The sequence below is a fragment of the Emys orbicularis genome, chromosome 14 (genome assembly GCF_028017835.1).
Source record: "Emys orbicularis isolate rEmyOrb1 chromosome 14, rEmyOrb1.hap1, whole genome shotgun sequence".
In the NCBI taxonomy this organism is placed as follows: domain Eukaryota; kingdom Metazoa; phylum Chordata; order Testudines; family Emydidae; genus Emys; species Emys orbicularis.
Genome location: NC_088696.1, coordinates 38,498,822 through 38,524,125, shown reverse-complemented (window position 1 = coordinate 38,524,125; position 25,304 = coordinate 38,498,822). Strand labels below are relative to the sequence as shown.

At 47.2% G+C, this 25,304-nt stretch overlaps 1 protein-coding gene across 2 annotated transcripts in view; it reads left to right on the top strand.

The window, feature by feature from the left end:
• Positions 1-17,358, top strand: part of CSNK2A2 (casein kinase 2 alpha 2) — a 43,109-nt gene extending 25,751 nt beyond the window's left edge. Inside the window, exons 7-13 of one of the 2 annotated variants that reach the window (XR_010561896.1) lie at positions 967-1,077; positions 1,297-1,398; positions 1,840-1,940; positions 5,214-5,362; positions 5,654-5,747; positions 10,339-10,586; positions 17,042-17,358. Coding sequence is in view for 1 of the 2 variants with exons in the window: in XM_065416465.1 (XP_065272537.1) it covers positions 967-1,077; positions 1,297-1,398; positions 1,840-1,940; positions 5,214-5,362; positions 5,654-5,730 (540 nt within the window). In the remaining variant the exon portion in view is untranslated. Of the gene's footprint in view, positions 1-966; positions 1,078-1,296; positions 1,399-1,839; positions 1,941-5,213; positions 5,363-5,653; positions 5,748-10,338; positions 10,777-17,041 lie in introns of those variants that run through there. The other variant, XM_065416465.1, reaches the window with a different exon arrangement.
• Positions 17,359-25,304: the final 7,946 nt, after the last annotated feature.

Here is a 25,304-nt window from a genome sequence, read left to right as displayed (position 1 = left end):
CAGTCACTAGACTGGCTTGATCTCCTAGAAGATAAAAGCCTGTGGCTTATCTGCACTGGCCTGCCATGTGCAATACTGTGGCCTCTTTTTCCACATCTGTCCTGTGTCATTTTTGATGGACACTGGTCAATTCATGGGATAAAATACCTTAGTGGGGTACTTGCCCATTGTGTCAGCAACCTGATGTCCAGCACTGGAGTGCCGTCTTAACTTCGTGGCTGCATGTGGCAGTGAACTGCTGATTTTTTCCCATTTGGGGTGGATGCTGCATATACCAAAGGGACAGTGGTATCTCAGGGTCTTTCCCTCCATCTGCCCAGTTCAAGTGATGCCTTAGAGTCTTCCCACATGCATATTTCTCCTGAGCTGCTAAGCCACAGTTCCCTCCCTGTGAATCAGCAGTAGCGGTCTCCCAGCCGATGCCGGCAGCTCAGGGGTTGATAGTCTCCCTGGCAATTATAACGCTATCTGCAGGTCCATGCGAGTGTGGTGCAGTCTGCATTTCTCACCTGAAAGGGCAGCTCATCCCCTCTGCTCTAGCCAGTGACTCTCTCGTAGCTCTTCCCACTTGTTAGCATTGATGCTGCCTTCACGCCCAGCTGTGCTTTTGATTTTTGTTTAATGCGGCTGGTTCCTGCTTGTTCCCTAGCATCCAATTAACTGTCTTTTTATTTGACTGGTGGCGTTAGTAACACATGAGTCACCCAGCAATAGATTATTTGATTAGGGTTGCAAGGCAGAGAATTCTCTGAGCCATGGTAATGCCACAAAGCACCGCAGATAATAGAGTGAGGTGACAGCATGAGCAGAGTCCAGACGATACCACATCGCTGCACAAAGGGCTCCGGGCTTTCACCAAACCATTGAAAAAGGCTTTGGCAGACTTGGCTTCACCTGACTTGTTTGAACTTGGCAACTAAACCTGTTTGCTCCTACTCTGTGTGTTTCTCTTTATTGCATGTTTAGTTGCGGCTCATAGACTGGGGTTTGGCAGAGTTCTACCATCCAGCTCAGGAATACAATGTCCGCGTGGCCTCGAGGTACTTCAAAGGACCGGAGCTCCTTGTGGACTACCAAGTAAGAGTCTGCATCCAAATTGCTACTTAGTGCGTTGCTTGTGGTTGCACTCAGGCCACTTTGGGTTTGTCCATTTGCCTTCTGGGGGTTACCAGGTTAGAGCAACTTTGCCATGAAGTTGGAAAACTGAGAGCCTCCTTTGACTAGGGGTCTTTTGGGTCTTGGGCCTAAGGCAAGTGTGACCTTTCTCCATTTGATTGTTTCTTCTCCTCTCCTCAGATGTATGACTATAGCTTAGACATGTGGAGTTTAGGCTGCATGCTGGCCAGCATGATCTTCCGAAAGGAGCCCTTCTTCCATGGCCAGGACAACTATGACCAGGTGAGGAGATGCTGTCTGACTCTGAAAGGGGGAATTTGATTGCCTCTTTCCTTTGGTTGGGGGTGAGGTTCCTGGGCTGGGACCATCTGATTGGTAAGGCATTGTTATGCATTTGGTTGAACTGAGGTGTCAGGACTTGCACAACAGAAAGTGTGTGCCTTCTGGAAGGCCCAATGATATGTGGCACAAATTGTTGCGGTGCTGGAGAGAAAAATTTGCAAGGGAGCTTTCCTTGGACCTCAGGATTTCCCCAATGCTGAGCTCCTAATCTCTGGCTGCCCAGGTGCTAACAGACTAACTTCCCACTCGTGTTTGTGGTTAACATGGATGCAGCAGCCCTTCCATCCATCCATCCATCCAGTACAGTGGTGGCGGGACATTCTCTTAAGTCAGTGACCTGCCCTTCTCTTGTTGCTTCTGTAAATCTGTCTTTTGTTGCAGCTGGTTCGCATTGCTAAGGTTCTGGGCACAGATGAACTGTATGGGTATCTGAAGAAGTACCACATAGAACTGGATCCACACTTCAATGATATCCTGGGACAGTAAGTAGGGGAGGCAAGAAGCAAAACGTGACTTTTGGTTTATTTTCCTTAAACATCCATCCCAAGAGTGACTCCAAAGCACAAGTGCTGCTTTAGGTCTCCTGGGCTGCAGTGTCATTTGTCTGCCTCTTATCTAGCTATTGATGTAACTTCGGTTTTTTTTCTATCCTCTGGCTGTCTACGCACTGAACAAGCCACTAGATTTTCATAGTAGATTTGGTTCTCTGCCTCTCCCGGGTTCCGAGAGATCGTCTAGGTTTATTTTTCTCCCCATGTTCGGGGCTGCATCTCCCATTCCTCGTGATGCCAGTAAAATGACTGAAATGGATTGGGGGGGAACCTAACACAGATGCTGGGAATTGTCCCCTCTACGAATCAGTCATAGAGTTTAAGGCCAGAAAGGACCATCAGATCATAGAATCATAGAATATCAGGGTTGGAAGGGACCTCAGGAGGCATCTAGTCCAACCCCCTGCTCAAAGCAGGACCAATTCCCAACTAAATCATCCCAGCCAGGGCTTTGTCAAGCCTGACCTTAAAAACCTCTAAGGAAGGAGATTCCACCACCTCCCTAGGTAACCCATTCCAGTGCTTCACCACCCTCCTAGTGAAAAAGTTTTTCCTAATATCCAACCTAAACCTCCCCAACTGCAACTTGAGACCATTACTCCTTGTTCTGTCATCAGGTACCACTGAGAACAGTCTAGATCCATCCTCTTTGGAACCCCCTTTCAGGTAGTTGAAAGCAGCTATCAAATCCCCCCACATTCTTCTCTTCTGCAGACTAAACAATCCCAGTTCCCTCAGCCTCTCCTCATAAGTCATGTGCTCCAGCCCCCTAATCATTTTTGTTGCCCTCCGCTGGACTCTTTCCAATTTTTCCACATCCTTCTTGTAGTGTGGGGCCCAAAACTGGACACAGTACTCCAGATGAGGCCTCACCAATGTCGAATAGAGGGGAATGATCATGTCCCTCGATCTGCTGGCAATGCCCCTACTTATACAGCCCAAAATGCCGTTAGCCTTCTTGGCAACAAGGGCACACTGTTGACTCATATCCAGCTTCTCGTCCACTGTAACCCCTAGGTCCTTTTCTGCAGCACTGCTTCCTAGCCATTCAGTCCCTAGTCTGTAACAGTGCATGGGATTCTTCCGTCCTAAGTGCAGGACTCTGCACTTGTCCTTGTTGAACCTCATCAGGTTTCTTTTGGCCCAATCCTCTAATTTGTCTAGGTCCCTCTGTATCCTATCCCTACCCTCAAGCGTATCTACCACTCCTCCCAGTTTAGTGTCATCTGCAAACTCGCTGAGGGTGCAATCCACGCCATCCTCCAGATCATTAATGAAGATATTGAACAAAACCGGCCCCAGGACCAACCCTTGGGGCACTCCGCTTGAAACCAGCTGCCAACTAGACATGGAGCCATTGATCACTACCCGTTGAGCCCGACGATCTAGCCAGCTTTCTATCCACCTTATAGTCCATTCATCCAGCCCATACTTCTTTAACTTGGTGGCAAGAATACTGTGGGAGACTGTATCAAAAGCTTTGCTAAAGTCAAGGAATAACACGTCCACTGCTTTCCCCTCATCTACAGAGCCAGTTATCTCCTCATAGAAGGCAATTAGGTTAGTCAGGCATGACTTGCCCTTGGTGAATCCATGCTGACTGTTCCTGATCACTTTCCTTTCCTCTAAGTGCTTCAGAATTGATTCCTTGAGGACCTGCTCCATGATTTTTCCAGGGACTGAGGTGAGGCTGACTGGCCTGTAGTTCCCCGGATCCTCCTCCTTCCCTTTTTTAAAGATGGGCACTACATTAGCCTTTTTCCAGTCATCCGGGACCTCCCCCGATCGCCATGAGTTTTCAAAGATAATGGCCAATGGCTCTGCAATCACATCCGCCAACTCCTTTAGCACCCTCGGATGCAGCGCATCTGGCCCCATGGACTTGTGCTCATCCTAGTCTGACCTCCTGCATACCACAGACCACTACCACCACCACCCAGCATCCGGTTGCTAACCCCAACAACCAAAATTAGATCAAAGGATTACAGCCCACTGGAGGCAAGCAGGCAGAAAATAGGGGGACCGAGGTGCACCAGTGTCTGAGGCCCCTGCAATGGCAGGGAAATCCTGACAAGTGACCCCCCAAACACATGCTGCAGAGGAAGGCGAAAAATCCTCCAGGCCACTCGCAATCTGATCTGGGGGGAAATTCCTTCCCGACCCCACATATGGGATCTGTGCTTTCCTTAGATCCCAGAAATTGCTTTGCCTTCATGCTCCCAGCTTGCAAAATTGTCACACAAATTTGCCAGCCCAGACCCAGGATCTACTTGCCCACCCTTTCCCATGACGATAATGAGAAACACGGGTTGATATTTTCTAAACGGGGCAAGGGATTTAATCACACCTCTACCAGTAAAATTAGTGGGAGATGTGTGGCTGAATCCACTTCATTGCTTTGAAAGTCTTGATGATGATCTCTTACTGGTCTGTCAAAGTAAAATTACCCACCTCGCGTGATGGCAAGTAGAAATTTGCAAGGCTGGCTTCAAACTAGAGACATTCTCGCCATTCTGAGCCTGTTTTTGAAGCCCTTGTATCTCATAGACTAAGGCCAGAAGGGGCCATCCTGATCATCTAGTCTGACCTCCTGCACATTGCAGGCTACAGAACCTAGCTATCACCCATGTTGTTTGGAATTCATGCCTGTTCTTTATTGAATGGAACCCTGGACAGCAATGGACCTCTGTAAAGCTGCTCATACAGAGAGCACGTCTAAATTAGCCTTACTGTGCGGTTCTCTCCCTCTCATTGGGATATCATAGAATATCAGGTTGGAAGGGACCTCAGGAGGTCATCTAGTCCAACCCCCTGCTCAAAGCAGGACTAATCCCCAATTAAATGGTCCAACCAATTTTTGCCCCATATCCCTAAACGGCCCCCTCAAGGGTTGAACTCACAACCCTGGGTTTAGCAGGCCAATGCTCAAATCACTGAGCTATCCCTCAAGCCCAGCGCTGCCAAAAGCCAAGTATGCTGGGTTGTAAAGGAAAAGGCTTGAGTGGCACTGTCGTTGTTGGGTGTCACTAGTGAAATGCTGGATTCTGCATGTAGAGGGGGTTGGTAGGTAGCTCTAATTAGCTCCAACACTGCCCTTTAAATTCACATATGGGGTGTGGTAGGTGAACCCTCCTAGGGTCTGATGGTAGCTGCTGTGCCATTCAGAGATTGGTCTGTACAATGAAAGACATCCCTCTGCTACAGGCACTCGCGAAAACGCTGGGAGAACTTCATCCATAGCGAGAACAGACACCTGGTCAGTCCTGAAGTCCTGGACCTTCTGGACAAACTTCTGCGATATGACCATCAACAGAGACTGACTGCCAAAGAGGCTATGGAGCACCCATATTTCTGTGAGTCCTGGGGGGGAGCAAGACCTGGGGTCACAGTCACATGACTGGGCTGGAAAAGGAAAGAGAGGTTTGTTGATCAGGTGGGAGGTGGGTCTTCCATTCAGTACCTCCCTGTGGATCTTGCTATCGTATTGATGGCTGGAATTCCAGGTTCTCCAAAGTCTAATGGAAGCTTGTGCTGCTTGAAGGAGGGTTCCTTGGAAGAACCTAAGCTTTCATGAAAGTGAAGCTTTGATATTGCTCGTAGTAATGCTGCTTCCCATCCCTGGCTGATCCTTGTGTCTCTTGCAGACCCAGTGGTGAAGGAGCAGTCCCAGCCCAGCTCAGAAAATGCCGTGCTCTCCAGTGGCCTGACAGCAGCACGATGAAGACTGGAAAACAATGGGTAACTCAAGATGTTTACAAATAAAAACAAAGCCTTCAGTCACACAGTGAAGGGACTAATCAAGACCCCTCCCCCATTTATACTCAGCAGAAATCTAACCTTTGGGGGGCTAACACCTCTGTTCCTCTCTGGTGGTTGTGGATAATGTAACTCAACCTGTGGTATCAAAGCCCTGGGCAAATGGTTTGCAAGATACCCAGGGCTCACGGCGACTGATTCTTGTTCACATTTCCATGGCGCCTCTCTTCCTTCCCAATCCAGCCTTTTCCTACCACGCTGGTGGAGCAAACTTGCCGTTCCACCAGTGGACCATAGCATGCATCTAGATAAATAAGCCCTTTGTAACTGTGGACACTTGGGGCCAAATTCAGACTGGGTATAAGCAGATGCAGCTCTGAGGTCTGGGAGTCGCACCCGCTCACTCCAGGTCCGAGTTTGGCCCTTTCATTTCGGTTTCAGTTGCGGAGGAAAAGTGTGTCTCAGGATTGGTTTGGATCATTTAAAACCAACAGCCACCTTCTAAGTTGCTCAGAGAGAGGTGAGCACCCCTGCAAGTGCATTCAGAAAAGGTGGTGGGCCTGTTAGGGAAAGTCCTGAATGTAGAGGCAGAAGGTTTTTTTTCTGTAGCAGGCAAAAGACTTTCCCACAGACCTCAGGAAAGCCGATCCTGCAAGACTGTCTGTAATGAGAGATACAGCCATGTAACACGTGATAACTTGCGCCAGGTGAAGTACAATTCCAGAGTGTGAATCTGGAGTGTTTCACGCCAGCACCATTGAATGAAGATGTGAGGAAATCCAGTAGGAGAGCTTGGGGATGCAGGAGTGGGAACAGCAAGGGGGGAGGATCAGGAAGCAGAGGTGTGGTGGGAACAGGGCGCTATTGGGGTGACTATAGCTACCGAGACAGAGCTTGGGTCCATGTAGTGTGTTAACAATCAGCCAAATGCTGAATTTTGGGGTTAAGTTTCTGTTGGGGGGCAGGGTGGCTCTCTTGTGGCTTTTCATCCGATCCCTTGATAGCTTTACAGCCCCACAACTCACAGTTGCCACCTCTAGTTGTGCTGTGTGTAATTTCATCCAGCGGTTCTAGAAACCTCCTAAACCTAGAAACCGGAGATAGTGTTTTGCCACCAGCACCTAAACACAGAATTTCCTTCTCCGGCATTGTCAAATATTTAATTTTTTTTTTATAATATAAGGTTAGAATGTTTCTATTTGAAACATCTGTTTACATTCCATATCCCAATAAAGTTATATTGGCATTGATAGCAGGTCAAATCCATTTGTATAATTCACTGAAACCAATAAATATCTATACGTATGAACTTCTGTTGTCTTCTAGTCTATGGGGATGTGCAGAAACGAAGAGCAGCTGAAGGCTTTGCATCCTGTAGTTAGGGTTGAGTTCTAACTTCTGTTCCAGTTTCCCTTTTTATCAGAACTGGCTCTTTAACTTCCTCTCACCAGCTCCTTTTGGCCTGATACTTTTCATGCTTGGTCTCAGCCCAAAGGTGAAAGTCTCCGCAAAATCACTTTAGCCGCTGTTGAGTTCAAAGGGAGTCGCTCATGCCCAGGGAATAAACTTTTGTGCTTGCCAGACTCTCAGGGTATGTCTACAGTGTAAAAAACCCACCTGCGGCTTGCGGGGTTGCAGGACTCTGAAATTACAGTGTCGATGTTCAGGCTGGGGGAGGGTTTCAGAGCCCAGGTTCCAGCCTGAATATCGACACTGCAGTTGTATAGCCCTGAGCCTGAGTTGCCCCAGCTGTAGTTTTATGTAACTACAGACATACCCTCACCACTGAAACGTCAAACCAGGGTTGTTTTCTAGAGCGCTCCTTCCGGGAAACCCAATATGTCCCACTCCTTGAAAAGTCCTGAATTCTTAATCCGCATGTTCACTCACTCATACACGTACACTCACACACACGCTTCTCCGTGTGGGGTGGCTGGACTGTTCTCTATTAAGGACATGCTGATATAGCAACAGCTCTTCATTTCTTTCCTGGTTTAGGACCAGTACTAACGCGGTGGCCAAGTTGAGGATTCAAGCCCTTGAAAGTTGGAACATTTCAAAAGTGAAGGTTCCTTGTTAATTATGGCCCTCCAATGGACTGTTTGTTTTAACCTGTACTAATGGTTCTCAGGGGATGTTCACTCTGGGATGGTGTCTCCCCCACTGCCTCCCCATTCCCTCTCCTGCCTGTCTGGGACCCACCCCCCTTTTTAGACATGGATTGAACAGTTGTGATTGCCTGATGTGTTCACAACCCCAAGTCCGAGAATCCATGATCTATACCAGAAGTTTTCAAATTGTGGGGGGGGGTGGACACACGAGGAGCTGATGGGGCCGGGCTGAAGGGCCAGGAGTGGGCTCTGTCCGGCAGGGGAAGCAGATGGGGCTGTGTGCAGACATCTCAGCTGCCAGAAACAAGCTCCCCCATTGCACAGCTGCAGCACCCACCTACTGGCAGTTACCCTGGGGAGGTTGATGGGGACTCTGAGCAGGGAGCTGAAGGCTGCATCCTGGGAGTACTGGCCCCCTGCCAGGCAGAGCCCCCTGCTGACACTGGCCCTTCAGCGTGGCCTCAGGGTAGAGTCCCATCCACTTCCCTGCTGGACAGAGCCTCTGCATGGGAAGCGGACGTGGCTGCACTTGAAGGGCTGGGGTCAGCAGGGGGCTCTATCTGGCAGGGGCCAGTACTCACTGGGTGCAGCTTTCTGCTTCCCTGCTGCCCCCAGCCCTTAGCGCTACCCTGTTCACTTCCCCTGCGCAGTGGGGGAGCGAGGCGGGCAGGGAGCTGTGTCCCGGCAGCTAAGACTGCTGGACCATGCATGCAGCAAGTGGCTTCCTCAACAGCCACATGGTGAGTGCCCCCTTAAGTACCTGGCATCCCCTCCCCCCTTGCTTAGAAAGAGTGGGGCACGCATGAGACAGGTATCTCTGAAAGGGGAACCTCTGATCTATCCCCGTAAAACAGATGGCAATGAGGTCAAGTTAGCGTTGGGGTAGGACCTTAACATTGGGAATTTCCTGACTTCTGATTGGTTGGCTTCTTAGCTGCAATGCTGCATTAACTCCAGTTTTTTGTGTTTAGCATTAAATTCCAACCCGTTAAACCAATGCTAAGTGAATGTCGATGTGCACGTTTGGGAAAGGCAGGGGTTTACAGTTCTTGTACCAATGGGGGCAAGCTATTCGTACTGCAGTGAGAACCATCTGCATTGCCCAACTCCTGGGTTTTACATTGGGAACTAATGGGGTGTGGATGTAGAATCTTCACCCGGAGCCCTTTTTTAGTCTGAAGAGGGAAAAGGGGTGGAAGGCTCTGGGGGGAGAAGTCCAGGGTCATAAGACCCTACTTCAGACCTCCTACTGATAGGTGTGGAGACCTCCACGCATTCTTCCCTGACACAGCCATACCAACATGCAGCACACACCTTGTCCTCTCCTCTGGCAGGACCTTTTCTCTGGAGTCTCAGCAATGCTTTCCAATCCCAAAGTAAGTTAGGAAGCGAAATCGGGTTCCCATCTTAAAGAAGGGGAACTGTGAGGTATAGAACGGTTAAGCGACTTGCCCCAGTCACCCTGCAAATTCAGCCCAGTCCCACCACCTTCCCCACCTCAAAGCTGGCGTTGAGACCAAATGTGAGAAGCTTCAGCCCAAAAGGAAATGAGAGCTGATTTGAAATGGTTAGTATGGAAATACCTTTGCAATCTACCATTCCTTGCTGCTGTACTGTACAGTGAGTAGTACGTGTGTGCACATAGCTCTCTCTGTGAGCCTGTTCACATGTTACATGCCCAGAGCCGGAAATGCCACTTCCCCCTGTTCAGTAATACTTCACATCTACTTTTCCTTATGGCAGTGAAAAACGCTTTGTCTTCAGAAAGAAAGGGGGCAAAGGAGATCCCTGATCACACGCCGCCTTGTTCGCTCAGGAATCTGGCACAGATATGGCAGTGAGACAGGGGTGAGCTCACAAATGTACAGTGAAAATTCCCTGCCTACCAACCCGGCCCAGTGCTACAGCACCAGGTGACGGGCTGCAGTTCAGAATCTCAGCTTGATGCCTTGCTCTCAAGAGCAGCAGGGCCTGGGAGCACGTGCATGGGGAGGCTTGGGGTGATGCAGGCATCTGAGTGGGGGTGAGAGAACGTGTTGGGGGCACAGACTCCTACTGGCCCCCAGTAAGAGTGTTATCCCAGGGAAGCATTGCAAACCATAAGTATGGGAGGCAAGGTGGAAAAAACAGATTTTCATTCACCTGCCATTCCATGCAATAGTAACTTAGCACTCCTACAATGCTGACATCTTCAAAGCACCGCATAAGCCTCGCACCACCCTTGGGAATTGGGTCAGTATTATCCTACTTTACAGACAGGGAAACTGAGGGACAGAGGTTCCGTGACATGCCCAAGCCTGTGGAGGGAGTAAGTTGTGGGGGAAGGATTAGAACCTGCTTCTGTCTCCTTGGCCCTGCGCTCAATCTACTAGGTGCTGAAGAAGGAAAAAGTTCTGGCAACACATTGGCATCAACTGCGGCTCGCGTCTGATGCTCACTTCCCTCCTCCCATCTCTCCCTAGGTCCGATGCTGTTCCTCCCAATTTTCCATAAGCAGAACAAGAACCAAATCAAACGTCTTATCAGCGTGTGTACAGAGCTGGCGGCCAGACGGCGTTGCGGTGGCAGGGGACGAGACCAGAGACCGCACCGGCTCCATGGCACCCACCAGTTTATAAACACAAACCTTACTTCTGAATGTAAAAGGTTCCTCTGCCTTTGACTTCCTGTTGACCTCTTCCTGACCCAGAAAGCATGGAAAATGTGAAGGGTATGCAAAACGGTTGTTGGCTAATGTTGCTCCCCCCCCATGCTGACCTTTGCCCCCCTGAACCCCAGCATAACGTATTAACTAGCTGGCTCCAGACTTGATGCGGCAGGGAGGGGGCAGCGGGGGGAAATACGGCATGATGGACAGTTCTATATTATAATTAAAGGAATTCTATATTATTGAATAAAAGTTTTAAAAGAACTGTATGGAGAGTATTCAGTCTGGAAGGAGCCCTGGGGCGTGCCCCCCTGCAGTGGAGGATGCTGAGGCTGGTCGGAGCCCTTCCTGGTGCTGTCTCCTGCCATTTGCTTGTTTTCTGTGGTGGGAAGAGAGTGAATCTGTTGTACAAGGGTGGGCTAGAGCCCACCGCCTCCAACTACTGGGCGGGCTTAAGCAGCCGGGCTACTGGAGGACAGGACCTCGTAAATCGATAGGAAAACTCCACGCTGGGCCTAGCATCTTTCCCTCAATATCAAGCTCCTTCGGAGGCCTGGATAAACACTAGACGCTTGGTCCCCCATGTGGTGTCTGCACCGCAGCAGAGGGTGAGACTGGCTGCCACTTTTAGCTAGTATCCCATTTCCCCCCCCCCCCCCCCACCTCTGAAGGAATGGCAGAGCCAGGAAAGGCGCAAACGCTTTCTCCTTCCCTACCCCAGCCGAGAAGGACGCGGTACAGGGTGGGGTCTCTCTCAAGAGATGTCCTAATCAAGGGAGGCCTTTGCAACTATAGTTCAAGGTCTGGCTGCCTGGAGATCTCAGCTGGATTTAAAAAAGGATAAGGAGATAGCCCCCGTGTCTGCACCAACACCCCTGCCATGGACACACACAATGGGTGACTTCAGTCCTCTGAGTCTCTCCCCTGCTCAGGAGGGCTGGGGGCATTCTCATTAATCCTAAACACAGTAGACTCCTTATCCTTACAGTTCTCTGGGGGGGACCACTGAGCCCTCCTTCTGTCTGTCTCCCCCCCGCCCCCCAAGGACCCCTGGGCAGAACCAGCAGTGCTCACAATGCTTCCTCTTTAGTGACTGCTCCCTGGAGTGCTTCTGACTTCCTCCTCGGCCACTGCCTCAAGCTACACCTCCATTTGGGTAGTGAATCGAACCGGCTGGTGGAGTAAACCAGGGCTTTCTCCCCGCTCCTTCCGTCCCTCTAACCCCCGCTCATATCAAACCGCCTTCCTGCTAGCAGTAGTGGTGCCACTTGCGTTTCCTGACACCCTCGGTTAAGGAAGAGATCTCTGTCGGACGGGTGGGCACGTCCTTGTCACGGCAGCCAACTCCTCACCTGCTCAGTCGTCAAGTGTTTATCCCAGCTGTGTCTCTGCACTGGGCAGGCAGCATTTCCGAGCCAGTGAGCTTGAGCTTGAAATTAACAAACCCAGACGCTTGAAGCTACTTTTTAAAATCCCAGCAGGACTCCAATTCTACTTTGTCATTTCTTTTCTCGGGCCCTCCTCTCTGCCTCCAGCTCCCCTCGCATCGTTTTTATCCAGCGCCTTGGTACTGAAGCTGTCTGTTGTCAGGCTACCTCTGATATAAGGCTATCTGCTGTATGTTTTGTCTCCTGGCTCTTTGGAAGCTCATTATAAATACCTCTTTATAACAAGCACCTCCCTGTAATGTACGTTTAGTATCTTCTAAGCCTTATAGAAGTGGTGCTATGTATGTGTGCGTGTGTATATAAACTCTGTATTTATTATCTGTTTCCACGTGTGGGTCTGTGTATCTAGGGCAGCGCTGGGCACTAAGTGTGCAGCTGAGGGATTTGCTTAAGGGGAAAAAATATGCAGGTGGAATGTTAAAATGGACTCTATGCCTTTAACGTGTTGTGGCTTCTGCCACTCCCCACTTACCAGCCTCCTAGTTGTGAGCGTGTTCCCAGGAATACATGCTAGCCCTGCTTGGCTTTTCAGGGCCGTGGAGCTGATGGGGAAGGGTCCCTGGGGATGTCTTCAGTAAGCCTTCCCCAGAGGCAATCGATCTATCTCTAGGTATTAACCCTGGGCCCATCCCTTTAGTATCTTGGCCCTTTGTTCCAGGAAGAGCAGCTACCTTCTGGGGGTCACAAGGAAAACGGTCACTCTTTGGTGCTCGGTTAGGTTTTAGCTGTAGTTCCTATCAGCCCAGGCCTGTGTGTAGGCCATAAAGCATGAACCCCGAGTTGAAAGCCAGCATGAACCCCAGTTTCCAGGCTAGAGGATGAAATGCATCGACGTGGTAAGAGCACAGTGAATTCGTTCAAGAGTGAGGGCAAATGAGCGTCCGATGCCCTCTGATCCAGCAAAGAACTTTACAGGAAGGAATTGAAATAAGCAAGGTGCATTTGTTGCCTCTTGGCCTCCAGTCGGCTCACCTGATGGGGGCGAGGAAAATAGAGACCTCATTTGAGGACTAACTGATACCTTCACTGTGTTGGAGACCCACCTGCAATATGCTAGTTCCCTCCACACAGTTAAAATATGCTTCAGACTTGCCTGTGTACCTAGAATTAAACCGTTGGCTGTGTCAGGCTGTAGCCCGCGTCAGTCACACCTGTTAGAACGTGGTCCCATCTGCACAGGCATAGCACAAACGTGCCATGGCGCTGCTGTGTTGTAACTGGGTACCCCAGCATTGCAGTCCTTGTAGTGTAGATGGGACAGCCTGGTAGCTACGGTAACCTGACTCCCATCATGTTTAAATCCAACCTAGGCCTCCCTTTATGCTTAACATCACCTTGTTAAAATGGCCTGGCCCTGAGAAACAGTTTCACCAAGGAAAGGAACTTGATGTGCCATCCATACAGGGTGCTACAGAAGCCGCCTAGAAAGAGGTCTATTTTCAGTTACAATAGGCCAATTTGCATAGAACAGTGGCTTCCTGCTGCATCCCAGCCTCCGTCTCATCACTCACCTTTCTCCCAACGCCCTCCCTCTGCTTGTCCTTTCCACCATGTGCGCCCTACCCCCTGCTTGATACATCCTCAATCGCCTGTCTTTAAAGGGGCACTGTTGACTACTTTTTTCGTTTTAATTTTCTTTTTACACTCCCTTATTTGTAATACCCTCAGAGAAGCTCCAGAAATAAACCGCTCTTTGCCTACCAATCGTTGTCTTCCATTTGTCAAAATACTGAGCCTTTTCCTCCCCCCTCGCTCGTCTTTTCTAATCCTGCACAGGCAAACGTGACTTCCATCCTCCCCACTTCCTGGCCTTGTCAGTGTCCGCACAGGGCTAGACCTGTCCTGATCGGCTGCTGCAGGAGCAGCACTGTGGATGATCTATCTTTTTGCCTGGGTTTGGTGAAACTAGGAAGTAGCCTAAAAAAAATTATAATTCAGCAACAAAGTGGATTTAAGAGGAAAGAATTCTGCATAAAAAGAGAGAACTTCCTTCTGGCCGGTACTGATCTTTAAGGTAGGTCAAATTTTGGAACTTGGACTACTTGACAGTGCCCCTTTAACTTTTTGAGCTCTTGTCTAGCGACAGACACACCTCCTCTGCTTTGTCCCAGTCTCCGCTTAGTGAGTGTCTGTGTGAGTCAGGATTCAGCAAGTGCGACAGTTCCAGAGCCTCCATCCTTGGTCTTCCTGTGTCCAACTTTCCCATCCATAAGGAGCCGTCTGTTCGACAACTGCTCCTGCCGTCATGTTGTAGACGTTCCTTTCCGTCAAAGTTCTTTTCTTGGCCTGCTCATTGGATGGGCCCTTATCCATTCCCTCTCCTGTGTGGTCATGCGGTTCTACCGTATCTTCAAAGAGCTGCCAGTGAAATCAATGGGAGTTAGGTGCCTAAATACCTTTGTAGATCTGGGCCTAGCTTCTGGTCCCTTTTCTCCTGGTGAATAGTATTTAACGTCACTGAAGTCAATGGAACCATTCATGGAGTTCAGATGATACTCAGCCTAGGTGACGCAGTTTTCTTAGTTTCCTGCCCAAAAGTTAACACAAAGTGTAGAACTCAAAATCCTATTGACCACCGCAGCATTTTGCAGTGGTCAGCTTCACCCAGGAAAAGTTCTCACAAGCATCCCCAGGCCATTAAACTGGCAAAACCAGAGACCTCATAATTAGTCAAAGCTCTATATAATTTAAATGGTGACTTGCTGGTTTGTCATCTCTTGCCACCAGGATACAATTCCAACAAGCTCTGAAAGTTCCCAGTGTATGAACTATGTGCAGGGAGGGGGGAATGTTTACGTTTTTCAAAATAATTCCTGTCACCATGTAAACGTACTTTTTTTAAAAAGAGAAATCTAATTTTCAAGTTGAAATCACTGAAATGTCGAACTATGAAAGTCTGCTGCCTCTATCACACTAACTGTTCTACTGGCTTTAAAAGCATCAGACCTCAAAGTCTGAGCCACACTCTGTTAAAAAGTCCCCTGAGAAATGTGCTGTGGGATTCTGGTACCATCATCCTCTAGGCAAAGATTTGCTCTGCTGCTTTGGCCCCTTAAATCCACGATCTCATTATGGTCTGGTATATTATGGAGTCTCATCCACCTGCATATATTTTTCCCTTCATTATTGCTAAGGATGGTGGCATGAAAACAGGATTTCGGAGTTAATCTGCTCTTGCTTCTACTTTTTCACCGGTAACCAGTTATAACGTCCTGGCGATTTGCTGGGCAAATAACTGTTGTCCCTCTCATAATTGTAACTTCAGGTGGGACATGAGCAGAAGGCTTAACACCTTCTGTTTCCATCCCAGCTGGCGTTTGAACTGGAGAACAAAGGGAATAAGAAGCTGCCTAGAAACAGGCATGTTTCTGTCTCTTAGAAAGGAAGAGAAGCTTGGGTCTTGCTTTGGTTGGCTTGTGCCGATAACCCCATTAGGAATAATGGTGGTTTGTGCTGTCCACTCTTCATTGAGCGACGATGACCACTCTCAAAACCACATGTGGCATTTCTGCTCTGTGTGAGTTGCACGGTGATTTTTAGCTCCAAGCAAACAAGTATCTTGCTGTCTTCACCATCAGATGCATTTATATCAGCATAGATTCCAATACCTCTTCTAGACAAAGGTTTGTTCTCCAGTTAGTTTAATCTTGGGTATGTTCTATTCCCTGTAGAGGGAATAGAGACTCTGCGTGAGTAGATTAAGCTTTTCCGTTGCTCAGGACAAAGATTAAAGATATTGTCTCCTGTCCATGCCACCCCAAAAGGTGGGCAGGAAGTAAAAACGTGCATCAAGCCCAGTTGTGAGCCAAGAGCCATGTGAGGAGCTATAGCAAAATGCACGACTGAGTAGGATTAAATAGCAAACGGAAAATGTTGATGAAAAATCTTCTGGCTCCCTTTTGACAACAAGATGTTGAGCTTGTCTGGCCTATAGTTAAATACAGATTGTTTCCTTGCTCTTCAAAGATGGTATACGGGCTGGTCAAGATAATGCCCACGGCTGTGTTTTGTCTAATAGGGGTTGCTAGTCCCTGAACAATGAGCATGTAACATCTCTTTATGGGGAAAAGAGGACTCCCGGTTGTTCTGAAAAAGCTCTGTTAAAATTGCTTCTTGTAGACCTCCACAGCCAGGGCTTGATCCTCAGCCCATCAAAGTCAATGGAAAGACTCCCATTGATTTCAATGAGCTTTGGATCATGCCCTCACTCACGTGACATTTACAAGGTACTGTGAAGTGTGTGTATGATTAGGATAAGCAATAGATGAATAATTATTGAGAGGAAGGATTTATCATCTTTATAATTCCTTTCCGTAAACATGTCCAGCACCGTTGGATTTCAGAGGGGCACCTAGATTTGACATGTCTTATGCCAGTATTTTAGAGGGTTCCTGAAGGTCTCACCACCTTGAAAGTCATCTGATCTCCAGGGTACTCGGGGTGGAGGGGGATTCTTTGGAGGATGATTTTATTTTTGGAGATGGACCTTCATTTACTGTAGAATTCTGCCAGGATGGAGGCCTCTTCCTAGCGTATTTAATATGAAAAAAGCATAGTAGAAACTAGTGCACAGTTGCCAAAACCCAGTGCCCACACACATTGGAAATGAAAGGGAGAGTGTAATATACCAATGGCTTCTCTGGTGATCGGACGGACTCGGAAACAGCTGCCATTTTCAGGGAGTGCTGCCAGGTCCTGATCCTGCCCACTGGGCAGACTCCTGTGCCTATCTGGACTCCCCACTGACTTCAGTGGGGCTCCACACAGACACAGGGTCCAGGTCAGCCTGCTGGATCAGGGGCCAGGTTTGTACAGCTGGAGATTAGGGGCTTGCTCCTGCTCAAATGGGAGCCAGACTGGGACACAGGTTAAAAAGTTTTCTCTCCAGCGCAATACTGGGCGGGGCTTTTCAAAGGCGCTGAAAGAAGTTAGGTGCCTAAATCCCATTGCAATTCCATGAGTGCTGGAGATCTATCTTCCTACCTTAGGCTTCTTTACAAATTCCAGCCTTCGATATTGACACACATTAGCATTCCATTAGGTGACTGTGTTTTTTATGCCTGTTTTTAGCATCGTTTCCTGCATTACACGTCTCTTGGGAAGAGGAGAGAGAATGGAGATGCCTTGGATAAAAGTTGAAATTGCCTTGATTTTTCTTTAGAATTCACTGAGAAACTAGGACAAATGGTTTGAAAACACAAAATGTTTCCATGTATATTGCTCCTGCAAAACAGCTGGCAGTAAGATGTGTGCCTGGACAGCATCTGCACGGTGGATGAATGAGGGGCTGGGCTATTCAGGAATGGCAGCTGTATATTTGCCCTCATCTCATGTGTTAACAGATTGGATTTATGGAGTCATTTATTTAACTGTGTTGTATAAAGTGTTTGTACTCTAACCAATTGACTAAATATAGTTCTAATTTTTAAATAATGTGTTATTACTTCTGGTGTGTTTTTAGTTGCTTGTGGGGGAGGGTGGGCACGTGTTCAGTTTGTGAGAGGTGTGACAGTAAGAGACTGTGACTGGGGAAGAAATAGCCACTTAGGGCCCTGCTCCTGCAAAGATTGATGTATGTGCTTAACTTTAAGGACTGCGGACTAGATCCAAAGGCAATTGAAACTAATGGACATACTCCCATTAATTTCAATGGGTTTTGGATCAGGCCCTGTGAATTGTCATTGAAGGCAATGGAACTACTCAGGTGTATAAAGTTAAGCATGTGTGTAAGTTGTTGCAGGATCAAGGCCTTAATTCATTTAGATCTTGCCCTGGTATCTAGTTGGTCTTGATAAAGACACTTGTCTTAATTATTTTGGGAGCTTAAATTTTTTTTGCTTAAAAATGCCACTCCAAGCTGAAACTGACAACAAAGGGATCTTGTTGGATTGCTTTAAAAACTCAGTTTAAAAAGATGTGAAATAGATGCATGTTTGTTTAAGGCAAACTCTAATAACTGCAGATATGGGTCTACTCAGAAAAATGATTGTAAAAATGGCATTTTGGGGCTCCTCATTTTGCATTTTTTCAGTGATTCCTGAGCAAATCTGCTTAATTATAAGTAATTAGATAGGGGGAAATGTCTTCTGCCAGCTGCTCAAACTCAGCCTGGGCTTTGAGAGTCAAGCTGTGATCTTTATGCATCATCACCAGTAATGAAGGTTTGGCAGGCTAAATTATGTCCTCAGTGATACCTATGTGGTCCCATTGCCTTTAGATGTAACTGATTGGAACTTAGTAAACAGTTCTGTTGCTGATGCACGTGGAGGAATTGAATCCAGCTCATGCTGTCTTAGCTGTGTTGCTCTGGAGGGTTAAAAGGTATAAAAAGCAGCAAAAAATGTATTTTAGGCCCCAATCTTGCAATCACTTCTGCTGGTGTGAGTAGTCCGATTGATTGGAACGGGACTCCTGGGGTGAGTAAGGTTACTCATGTGAGTGTTTGCATGATTGGGGCCAAAGTTAGCAGGCACGACTCTTACTACAGAAAGAGAGCAGATCTGAGTAAGAAAGTGCCCGTTTTCCATAGTCACCTTTCAGAGCACACTCACGCTTTAAAGAGCTCTCTTCTCTGGTGGAATTCAAAAAGAGTGTTGATTTTAAAAATAAAACGAAATTGGGCAAATTATTTATAACCCAGTATATTGAAAATGGACCAACTATTTCCATTGGGAAAGTGGCAGTCAGGTATTAGCGGCTGTCAAGCCAAAATATGTACCTAGTACAGCAGTTACCCCATAACTAATCCTTTTCATTAAAAAATTTTCTGTGAGGTTCCCCCCCCCCCATCTCATCCATGCTGCATCATTAAAAATAAAAGATTTGTGAATTACAGGAACACTATCAACTGATTTGGGGTCCAAAATGTAGACCTCCCTCCTGCAAACACTCCCATGCTTAGCTTTTCCACAGGAATAGAGCCATTGAAGTCAATGGGTCTGCACACATGCTTAAAATTATTCCCTCGTAAAACTGCTTGGAAAATTTTTGTCAATAGAGTCTTCTGTCAGAAATTGCCGTTTTTGTGAAATTGGATTGATTTAGACCAAAGTTCCGGTGGGGAAAAAATGTCAAAGTGAATTTTTTTTTCAGAATTTCCATTTTGCAGGAATTCAGATTCTGAACAAAAACAAACTGTGAAATGTCAACATTTCCCGCAAGCAGAGGTTCTGAATTTCAGTCAGCTCTACTGCTGTGTCTGTCTATGGCACTGGGATATTAGATGTTTCCATATTATAAAAGTGAGGTGGGTGTGAGAAGGGATTTATTAGGGATCTAGCAGGAATGTGTGCATGACGATTTTTTTCACAGGAATATTTTAAATGTTCCCCAAGCTGTAGTGGTGGAAAGGCAACTCCAGCAGCACTGGCATGTTGCATTGGAAACTGAAAGTGAAAATGATTAGAAGCAAAGTGAAAGTGATCATCACTCTGCTTTCACTGTCCAAGCAGTGTGAAAAATCAGGGTTGTTTAATTCTCTACACTGTTTTTGATAGTACACAGATAAGGAATGATATAAAATTATTCTACTTAACTGCCAGGGGACAAATTTGTCTCATACACATGGGAGAAAGAAGAAGGACAAAATGCAGGGTCAGCTATAGGTAGTCAGGAAGTTCCTTCAAGAGGAAATGTAGCCAAACTCCAAACCTGGAGACAATGGACCTTTCTGTGCCTGCGTCCTGTAGATAGCTAACCGCTTAGTTTGCAAAATAAGCAAGGAGGAGGGGGCAAATAGATGAACAATAAGGGGTCATAAGAGGGGCAGATGCATGTAGCTTGCTAATTATGTATGGTAATGATGGCAAATTTTGGCCAATCATAGAGCGATAGATTATCATAGTCAACTGCATATAATGCTTTGGTGTAAGTGTTTTCTTTGTTCTTGGTGACTTATGAGCTCGAACCCAATTGCAATTGAAATAAACGGATCGCCCCTCCTGGGGCTCCTTGCTTGGCTAGCTGTGTCCGTCTCTCCTTATTCCTCAGCTGGAACGGACAGAAATTTCTATGACAGTTTTGGCGACCACGAAGGGACTTCTCCAGCTCGGAACCGCTCCGGGGCCCCTCCTTCGAGAAGGACCAGCGTGCGCCGAGGTGAGTTTACCTTGGGTTGTATTGTCTTGGGAGTTGGCCCCCGGCGGCGACGATAAGGAGGACTCAGAGACGGACCACAAGCAACGAGACAGATCGTGTTGGAAGAGGCGTCATCAGGAGATGGGTAAATTGTCTCTGTTTTATGTTATGTGTACACGGGGGTCTTAGACCCGACGGTTTCCTTGGGGCAGCCTCGGTGAAATTACTGGGACATCCGTCTCGCAGTTAAACACTTTTAGAGTGCCAGCCCAGTATAAAAACAAGTTTCGGATGACAGGAGATTACCCAGGCAGGAACAGAGGCTGACTGGATAGGCTGGGTGGTGTCCCCGGGACATAAAGGAAACCGTCACTGACTCCAGGGCTTTGTTCTCGGTAACACTGCGGATGGTGGAGAACTGAAGCAGGGAATTTAGGAGTCAGTTAGACCTGACATGGGAAATTGTCAGGGGAAATTCGATGCCGGCACACTTCTGGGATGTGTTCTCAGGAATTGGGGAAGACTTAGCCTCAAAACCTTGAGAACCATCCTGGAAGATTTAAGACCAGAACGAATGAATTATTTGTATTTGTTTTATAGTGCTGCTCCAATTTGCAAAGATAAAGAGTGCACTCTCATGTTACAACAAACTAAACCTCCTCCTTACCAGCAGTGTAGAGTAGAGGAAGATGATTATAGGCCTGTTCCCCCACCAGCTGCGTCCCCTCAACCCCTTCCCGTTCAGGTAAATCGGGTGGTCCCAGGGACCACCTCTGCACCGGTGTAGGATCTGCCTCTAACCCTATCCCGACCCCGAGCCACATTGTATCCTGATCTGCCAGTGGCCTATAATACCTGAAGCCATGTTCGCAGGCGAAGTCTGCCCGACTCCTCGACCGGCTCATGGAGTTAGTCTCCCGAGTGTGTTCCTGGAGACGTCAATTTCAAGTTAATTAAACAAGAAGGACAGGACCCTTCGGTACTCCAATTGCCCTTAAAACAGTACCCTGTTCATACCGGAGAGGGTCAGGTTGTTAACCGCTATGTCCACACTCCTTTCTCTTTCGGTGACCTATTGAATTGAAAGATTACCACCCCAAAGGTCAGGGACGACCCAGAATCTGTACATAGGACATTGAAAGAAAGGAAACACATGCTCAGTCGAGCTCAGGAGTCTATAGGTGATTTACCCCCACCGCCACCAGGACGGAATGCCCTGACAGCAGGAAATGTAACTGGGGGTGATCCTAACTGAGATTACAACAATGCTGGAGAACAATATAAGTTAACCTCTTTAAAGACTGTAATTTTAAACGGAATTAAGAAGGCTGGGCAGAGGACTACTAATTGGAGTGAAGTAACTTCTGTCCATCAAGGCCCAGATGAACACCCCTCAGACTATTATGAAAGACTGATGAAAGCTGCTAGGTTGTTTGGGGGTCTAGATCCTGAAGCAGAGGCAAATATGCCAGTGATAAGAGGATTGTTTAAAGACCAGGCTGCGAAAGATATAAGGTGGAAATTAAATGATGTGGAAAATTTGCAGGGATGCCTCTCTCTCTCTCTCAGATAGTGGCTATAGCCACCAGAGAGTTTAATGGGTGAGAAGCCCGACGAAAGGCTGAGAGGGTGAAGGAAGAAAAAAGGGAAATATAAGAATGTTGGTGGCTGTATTGAAGGGAGCAGAGCCTGGTGTCGGCAGAGGCCGAGGAAGAGGACAAGGGTTCTTTGGTAGAGTGGGACCCAGTAAAGGGGGGTCCAGAGGACTTTTAATTTGTTATTACTGTCATCAAGAAGGTCACATGAAGAAAGATTGTAAACTGAGAGCCCAGGGACAACTTAAACCTCCTCAAGGTGTTAATAAGGGCCAAGGTCCAGCTTGGACACCGCCTAATCAACCCTTCCAGGGGGTAATGCAGAATGGGGGACTTTATGACTGATGGGATGAAGGGGGTTCCATGTTGTTATGTTGCCCAGTGTTTTCCTTATCCCGCAATGATCCCCTAGTTCCTTTGATGATTGGAGGAAAACAGAATGATTGCTTATTAGACACAGGACCCACCCTTTCCACCCTTACTGATTTGGATCTTCCTAAGAGTGGCAAAATTGAACGTGTTCTGGGAATTGAAGGAAATCCTTTTCGTTGTCAGATTTCCAAACCTTTAAACATACACATAGGGCCCCTGTCTGAGGAACACGCCTTCCTACTTACCCAAGGACCAACCAGTTTATTGGGACACGATTTGCTGTGCAAACTCCGGGCTACTATTCACTGCTCTGACCAAGGCATTCTTTTGAGCCTGCCAGATGACTCTGTCAACCCCTTGATGGCTCTAATGAATCCCGAAACTCCTTTAAATTTAGCAATGCTTCCCAAGGAGTTGGAAAATGCTGTCCCACCTTGGGTATGGGGAACAAAAAACACTGATGTGGGATTATTAAAGTCAGCTGAGCCAGTTCGGATACGTGTTAGGACAGACATAGACCCCCCTCGCATTCCCCAATACCCTCTCCCATGAGAGGCAATGGAGGGACTGACTCCTTTAATTGAGTCATTTTTAGGGGGTCATCCCAGATATCATGGGAGCATCTCCCTCAGGGGTATGTGGAATCCCCCGCTATATTTTCAGCTGTGTTGCATAAAGATTTACAAGTTGTAATTCTCCCAGGACAGTCCATGTTGCTTTTGTATGTGGATGATCTTTTATTATGCTCAGAAACACAAGAGACTAATGAGCAGGACTCGATAGAGTTTTTATGTGCCTTAGCAATGAAAGGACACAAGGTGTCACCCTCAAAGATTCAATATTGCTCACAGGAGGTGAAATACTTAGGGCAATACTAAAACCAGGAAAGAGAAGCCTTGCTCAGGAAAGAATTAGTGCCATTTTAAATGTACCCCAGCCCAAGACAAAGAGACAGTTAAGGGGGTTCCTCGGCATGGCAGGATTCTGTAAGTCCTGGATTCCTGGGTATAGGGAAATGTCAAAACCACTAGTGCAGATGACCACTAAGGATGAACCTGACCCAGTGAAATGAACTAAAGATGCTACCGAATCCTTTGAGAGTATCACGACAGCCCTTGCATTGGCACCTGCCTTGGGATTCCCGGATTATAGGAAACCTTTTACCTTATTTGTTCATGAAAGGGCGGGAGTGGCCTCTGGTGTTCTTACACAAGCTTTAGGATCACAGCAACGGCCTGTGGCCTATTTTTTAGCACTACTGAATCCTGTTGCAAGAGAAGCAGTAGAATGTCTTAAAGCCCTAGCCGCTGCAGCTTTGTTAGTTGAGAAAGCTCAAGAGTTGGTACAGAGACATCACCTAGTGGTAAAAATTCCACATGCTGTTACTCTCCTTCTAAATTAACGAAATACCCAACCTTTCACTAATGAAAGATTGACTAGAGAATCAGTGGATGGTATAGACCTTGCCTGGACTAAAACTTAAATTCACTCGAAAGGGAACCCCTAAATAAGGTCCCCAGCGCGGGAGCGACGCTTGTTGGCCGACCGGCAAGGCCAACCCGAAGTAGATGACTACAGGGCAGCCAAGGCCTTAAACGACTTATATCAGTTTTCGATGGATATAGAAGATTGGACTGTATCATTTGGATTAGCGTTTATTGCTCTTTTTTCTTTTATTTGTTGGTATTTTAACCTATTGTGAAAATGTTTCCTTTGTTGATTTTGTTGTTTTTCCCTTCCCTTTCTTATGGCCATAATAATTTCATTAAATTTAGCCATGTGGTGAGGAATAGAATCCCAGAATGGAGGAATGACTCATGCTGGGTGTGCACCTTGGTGCCTCCCGATGCGAAATGAGGACTTTCTTTCCTTCCTATCCCTTTGACAGCTGCAAATATTACTCATTCAAAGGTGTATGTTACTCCCCATCAGGCTACGACTCATAGCTGGCAACAAGAAGGTATAAGCCCTAACTCCGGGTATTTGTTAACCTTCAAGGCGCAGGGTGAGTGGTGTCTCCTGGGAAATGGGCTAGGCCTGTTTTTAGGGAACAGTACTTGCAAATACTATGTGGGCCCAGATGGTGATGGAGAGTGGGTCACTCCCCTTGTTTATTGTTTTGACACCACTGACGACATTAACCACAAGGGTGTCTGCGCCAATAGTGTCTGCTATGAAAGCTGCACTATGGTATGGGAAAACTCCAATGGACAATGTCTGTATGCAGGCAGAAATGTAGAGACGGAGACATCTCCTCGAAGCACGGGCCTATTGGGTTTACAGGAAGCTATACATCCCTGTTACAAAAAGCGTTGGGAGTGACACGGGATGCTCCTCCCGGCCCTGTTCCAGCAGGGTTCGGTTCTTACTGGGTGTTTGGGACTAAAGCCTATAATACCCTTCCAGTACACTTCTCAGGTTCTTGTTATCTTGCCTGGTTGTTACCCCCCACTCGTATTGTAAAGCAATTACATAAAGGCAAGATTAGAAATGTAAGGGACACTAGCAAACCTCAAGCTGAAGAGGATGCAGCCCTTGAACCAATGACATGGACAACATTCCCTAATAATCGCAGACTTAGGAGAGGGGTTATAAGACTCCAGGGTATTTTATAAATTATGGCTAATGAAACTGCTACAATAGTTACAAGTCAAGCCACTGAGCTTAAGCAACTTAGACAGTTAGCTTTACAAAATCATATGGCTTTAGATATTTTTTTGGCAGCTCAAGGAGGAACTTGTGCCCTCATAGGCCAAGAGTGTTGTGTATTTGTGAATGACACCCATAAAGATACCTTTGACAGAGCAGCCCACTTAAGAGACATCGCCCGAGACAGGTCTGATGAAGGTAGCTGGACACATGATTGGTTTGATGGTTTATTTTCCTGGTTCCCTTCCTTAACAGGCTGGCTAAAGGGACTCCTGAAAGGAGGTGTTATGATTTTACTGATGATTGTGTTTATTTTTTTGTGTGTGTTTAAACTGTCCATGTGCAAAATGTCTATATGTGCTAGGGCAACTAGCAAATCGAAGGGGATATTTCTCTCTTTACAAGAAAGACGGGTTTTGGCAAAGGCGGAAACCACGCCAGATGCTGATATTCTGACTCCTACATATTTGCTGTAATACTCCTACTGCTGTGAAAAGTGTGATCATAAGCCCATTATATGGGTCATGATCAAAGGGGGGAAATTGATATAAAATTATTCTACTTAACTGCCAGGGGGCAAATTTGTCACATACACATGGGAGAAAGAAGAAGGACAAAATGCAGGGTCAGCTATAGATAGT